The 6,000-nt window shown below is 31.8% G+C and overlaps 1 protein-coding gene across 1 annotated transcript in view; it reads right to left on the bottom strand.

Moving 5' to 3' along the window:
• Nucleotides 1-5,715, bottom strand: part of LOC121132081 (dual oxidase) — a 32,656-nt gene extending 26,941 nt beyond the window's left edge. Inside the window, exons 1-5 of the mRNA XM_040727528.2 lie at nucleotides 5,460-5,715; nucleotides 4,879-4,971; nucleotides 4,248-4,820; nucleotides 3,952-4,118; nucleotides 3,603-3,721 (exon numbers count right to left, since the gene is read on the bottom strand). Coding sequence (XP_040583462.1) covers nucleotides 3,603-3,721; nucleotides 3,952-4,118; nucleotides 4,248-4,820; nucleotides 4,879-4,971; nucleotides 5,460-5,535 — 1,028 coding nt within the window. The 5' untranslated portion in view covers nucleotides 5,536-5,715. The remainder of the gene's footprint in view (nucleotides 1-3,602; nucleotides 3,722-3,951; nucleotides 4,119-4,247; nucleotides 4,821-4,878; nucleotides 4,972-5,459) is intronic.
• Between the last annotated feature and the right edge of the window lie 285 nt (nucleotides 5,716-6,000).

Here is a 6,000-nt window from a genome sequence, read left to right on the forward strand (position 1 = left end):
GAGGACGTTACTTATATTTTAAAACTAATCAAAACCAAACTTTAAATGCATACTATCATTATGAAATAAAAATAAAATTATTTTGACTCAAAAAACTTATTTCATTGGTTTTTGAAAAAAGGAAGTTATGATGCCGCACGCAGTATAAAATAATATCGAAGTAAAGAATAATTGTTGCAAATGTTCTCTTTGTTACAATATATTGAATTCCTCCTTAATGAGTGAATTTGATGTAATTAAATCAACTGATAGTAAAATGATCATTAATTGAAGTGATGTAAGCTACAGCAAAGGCAATGAAAAACTAACGGCATCATTGGAGGAGTATTACTCCTCCCAAAAATAACGGTTAGCCCTCAAAACCAGTTTTATTCCATTATTTCAACGAATAATAGATTAAAATGATTGAATTTTTTGGACAATAATTTCCATTATATTTCACAATTGTGACGTAAATTTTGCATCTCTTTCGATCTACGCTAAATTGGGGATTGTAGCAAACTTTATCTGTCTTCCCTACAATATGATATGTTTGTAGCAAAGGAATAACATATTATTATACAGTTTATCCATAACCATAGTCACACACGGGGTAATATAATCCAACCTGGCTTTACAACACTCTCATGGATGCGAATAATAATAATAATAATATCATATTCTATTACATAATCATAAATTCTTTCTTAGCGCTATACATATTGATACTATGTGGCCTATCAATATAAAAACAAGCTAGAATGATTTTTTTATAAAATGGGGCGTGGATTACGTTTGTATTCATATAAGGTCAAATATAATCAATTTCTATCAACCAATTATTCCTATTTGCTCTTTGGGAGCGTCGCAAATGACCCTTAAAGTCGTCAAAATGGATCGTAACAATAAAACAATGAGAAATTGATGGATTTTATGTATTTGAAAGGGTCCATCATTGGTTGTATAAGTGTTGTAAATCAAATAATGGTTTTACACTTTAATTTACATGTGAGAGCATCTTAACTCATACAAGAAATTTGATTAATTGACTCAAGTAATCGAGTATACATGAAATGACAAATATTAATCCAAAAACGGCACAGTTATACCTTTTTGTTAATTAGCATTAGAACAAGCTAGAATAATGTTGTTGTTTTTTTTACAAAATGGAGGGGTGGTTACATTTTTATTCATATACAGGGGCGGCCATTGGGTTATATTTTTTAAATTTAGCTATTCAAAAAAACAATTAAAGAATTTTATTTTTTTGGGAAAAATTTCAAAAATAAAATTTCAAATATTAAATCTTTAGGAAAAATTTTTCAAAAATTCATAGCTATTTATAGGAAATTATATTTTTTTGGAGAAAAAAGTTAGAAAATTCATAGCCATAAACATAAATTTTTTTTTTTTTTTGAAAAAAAATCGAAAAATTAAATTTTTTACAATAAAACTTCAAAAATTAAATACTTCATGTTAATTTTTTTTTCTAAAAACTAATATTATTCACTTAAAAAATAATTTTTATCGAAAAATCCAAAAATAAAATTTCAAATTTTCAATTCTTATGAAAAAAATTTCAAAAATCCATAATTCTTTGAAAGAAAATTTCAAAAATTAAATTTGTAATATTAAATTTTTGAAAAAAAAAATCAAAAATCTACATGACCACAAAAAAATTCAAAAATTATATCTTTTCCCTATTTTAGCCCAAAAAAATTTCAAAAATTAAACCTTTTCCCTATTTTAGCCCAAAAAAATTTCATCCTCGCCAAAAAATAATTCCAGTAAAAAGAAAAAATTCCTTCATTTTGGGTGGGGCTACAGCCCCTCCAGCCCATCACCAAGGAACAAATTATCATAAATTTCTATTAACAAATTATTCGGTTATCCCCTTGGGAGCGTCGCAAATTCCCTTAAAGTTGCCAAAATGACAATAAAATAATGATATTAGATTTATTTATTTGAATGGAGTCTTATCGAAATTTAAAATCAAAAAGGTTCTTAACTATAGTCAATATTCTTGGGTAACGTAACTCATCCCACAAATTTGAATAACAACCCTATAATTGACTTAAATATATCAATTAAATATTGGGCTGTATTTATCCAAGGTGACTACTATATATAGTGCTCATACAAGACAGAGCGTAACCCTGATGATTTGTTACTGTGTTATAGTTGTAAGTCCTTTTTTGGACTCCGAGTAGAATTGGGGATCGACATCAGAATCGTTCTAGCAAATATCCTTGTATATATCCTTTTGTCCTTCCTTTCTTGTCACAGAAGATTGTAACTGATCTAATGAAACGCCATGATCATTATTCTTTCTCTCCTCCAAAACATTCTTCAAATTGTCAGGGTTACCATGTTGATTTTTTTTTTTTTTAACATGCTCATTCTACACTGAAATTTCATCTTTGATCTTAATTCATGTGTATTTTCTGTATAGGTTATGATTGAATTAAATATAAACGCGGTTATGTTAAAATGAATTTTGTTTGTTTTTATTATTGAGCACTCTAAAAACTACTCTACTCATGAGTCATATCCTCAACAAGTCAAGTATTGAGTAGTTACGTGTGAGTGGACTCTAGAAAAACAGAGAGTAAATTTGAGTATTTCTTGGGGAGTTATGTTGCATATTATTAAAGCAAAATTTAGCTTTTACCCTACGCCTAGTTACTCTTGGTAATTATCACTAGTATAATCTATGATTGTATTATACTTTATAGTAGTTTGTTTACAAAATGGACAAGAATAGTGGCACCGTCTAGCGGTCAAGAGATGAAACATAAAACATAACATCAGTTATTTTTGTTACTTTTTTTTAATGTATTTTATATTTTTTACTGATTTGTTTATTACTGTAGCTTAGTATAGTAGAGCCATTATATGAGCAACTATTTTCTTTGGTTTGTTCGAACTCCATTAGAGTTATCTAAATATCTAGAGAAGTAAAAATGCGCGCATTTTGAAGCGTGCAAGGAAGCACTAATACAATTTACTTGTAGAAGTTGTAGTTATTGTAGAATAGAAAAAAAATGTTTTGAATTCCTCAAAAATAATCAGAGATTCAAATAAGTTTGAAACGTCGGTATATTAAAAATAAAAGAAAGCGTTAACTAACATGGTAAGCCTGACAATTTGATGAATGTTTGAGAGGAGAGAAGCTTAGCTGTCATGACGTTTCATTAAATTAAATGGGATCAGCCATGAGATGAAGAAACAAACCAAAACCCCACGCAGTATCGAGCAATGATATAGGCTGGAATTACAGCGAAGTCTTTATTTTATTGTTAGGAGCAGGATCCAAGATGAGCATTCTCAGAACCGCCATTTTGGACTAAGTTGGGGCCTATGCCAAGGAGTTAAACTGAAGTCATTGAAAAATGACTTATTTTAGAGCTGAAATTTCGAACAAGGTCTTACAACTCCACAATAAAATCCTAAGAATTACTCTACGTCTTTCACACACTAGTGATTATTTTATACTTATTGTTCTCTCTATAGTGGTAAATAAAAACCTCTTCAGATTGCAATCATAAATAGAGTGAGCTCTTAAAATTCAATATTTTATTAAATACCTGGATATGCAAATAATATTAAACTAAATATCCTACCTGAAAGCTGCGCTTTGGAAAACGTTGGATATTCCAGGATGAAGGTAGACCTTGTATCCGGAATATTCGGGTAGTGAATCCCCAATGAATGCCGGTAAATATTCGTAGGCGATGATGTTCTATGTGCAAATAATGAAATATGCAAAAATAATAAGTTGAAGCTTAGTGGTTATATTTTTGTCGAGAATTAAGTACTTGGTAAATAAACACAATGATTAAAATCTAAAAAGGTGATTAAATTATGTACTACATGGTTTCATATTAAGTCGACAAAGATGTTTCAAGGACAAAGTTAAATACTTGACAAAAAAAATGAAGAAGAGAGGAGAAACATATTTTATTTTTTTACCTGCAAAATACCAATGTTCCATCTTCTTGCAGCCTGAAATATATCCTCATCAGACCATTTGGGATGTTTCTCCAATATCCGGTTCGCTAGCACATTGTGCATTCGGTAAAAGAGTATGCCAAATGCCAAAAATGCTGGATTTTGATTCGTTCGAGGATCTCCAAGGACTGCAAAAAAATTAAGTAAAATGATTAACTAAGAAATGAAGGTCCCTTCCTGACCTTCATCGAGTACTAATACACATCCTATATTTTGCAATAAGTGTACAATAACAATGCATGTTTGCAGTAACTTACCAAACATCCGCTCTGGACTCAGACTCCGTAATATATGGGGACTAGGCTGATTGAAGAGAGGGACGCGCTCAAGATTATAAGGAGGGTAATTTGAAGACGTATTCATGGTCTTGAATGATCCATTCACAAAGGATCTCATGACACTCACCCATGCCTCTTGTGAACTGTAAATGAAGCTTCCATCAATCCAACTCGTCATCTTATTCAGCTGTTCACGAGGACGGTTTGGACTTTGTCCAGTGGATGTATCATAGCTGGCTCGATAAAAAGGCATGAAGCGTCGCCCCTTACACTTTTGATCGTACATTTCATCACATTTATCAATGGGGATTTTATGTACCTCCAAAGGACATCCAACCTGACTTGCCATGAGGATTTCAGAAGATACAACTTGTCCAAAAAATGCGAGGAGTGCTGTACGATTCATTACAGACCCTCGAGCCTGGGGCTCTATATCCGCTGAGTACTTCATAAATGCCTCACTCAGACTTCGTGGACTTGGAACATTGGTTTCAGGCATCATGTAGACTCCGTCATCATAGTACGGAGGGGTTTTCCGAATGAGTGGACTATCTATGGTTAGAATTAGGAGATTAATTCTTCCTTAAATAAGACTTAATATGTTATTTACCCACTGATCCCCAATTAGGATGTGCCATATTGTTATACCATCCATCATAGCGCTGTTTTTCAATTTTAAACTTTGGTACATTCTTGTCCTCACCTATTATGGAAGAAGATCAAAATCAGTTTAAAAATGAAATCGTCTATTATTTGAACTAAATAACTAGAGGGTGATTAACCATAAATATTTTATTAAAAATTATATAGAAAAAAAAATTCAAAGAAAGTTAATTTGATAGACACGAAATATGATCCATGGAGTAGAATATAGGGAAACTAGTGCCAAAAACGTATACTCTATAACATATTTCGAGTAGCACGATTTTTATCAAATGAAGTATAGTATATAATTAATGATTTATCATAACATTGAAGTCATAATGAAGTACTCATTTATACACGAAGGCTTTACGGCAAGGCACATTATGTGACACCTTTCTCATTAGAGTAAAATCACAAATAATAACGGCCTTTACTTTTCCATGAAAGTACTATTATGTAGTATATCAATAATGTTAGCTGTAAATATACTTCAAGATGAACCCGGATTCTAGATTACATAAGGTATAAAATGTATAGCTTCCTTACCTTTAACAAAGATTCCAAAGCATATAATCCACCCCAGAGAGTATAAACACTTATAATTCATGATCATAAAAACCATCACATATTGTGTACCAGCCCCTAGATCCTGGAGTTATTGCACAACTGAAGGTAGAGTACACTCATACAAGTACAACAACATACAACCATAACAAAGTTTAATACATTTCGCACACACGCTCTGGCGCGCCCGCTCCTTCACAAGAGAAGTATATGTGTCTGTCCTAGATGCAGCAATTTCTTGACTTCATACCTTTACGTACATATTTATAGGGGAAAGTATGCGACACAGGCACGCACAAAAGAATGGCGGCTCAGTCATCATCGAGCTGAGACATCGTGAAAGAGCGTAGGACAAAGACATATTAGATTTGTATAATGTCAAATTTGTGTGACATCCTTACGTCATGGTTGGCTCATATCATTAGTGATATGATAATTTCCATTATCAATTCACCCTCTTGATCACGAGTTGTTATTGTATATCTGTTAAAGAACTTATCAAAGTACAGGTGAGAAAAAGGAG

Source organism: Lepeophtheirus salmonis, chromosome 1 (assembly GCF_016086655.4).
Source record: "Lepeophtheirus salmonis chromosome 1, UVic_Lsal_1.4, whole genome shotgun sequence".
NCBI classification, from domain to species: Eukaryota; Metazoa; Arthropoda; class Copepoda; order Siphonostomatoida; family Caligidae; genus Lepeophtheirus; species Lepeophtheirus salmonis.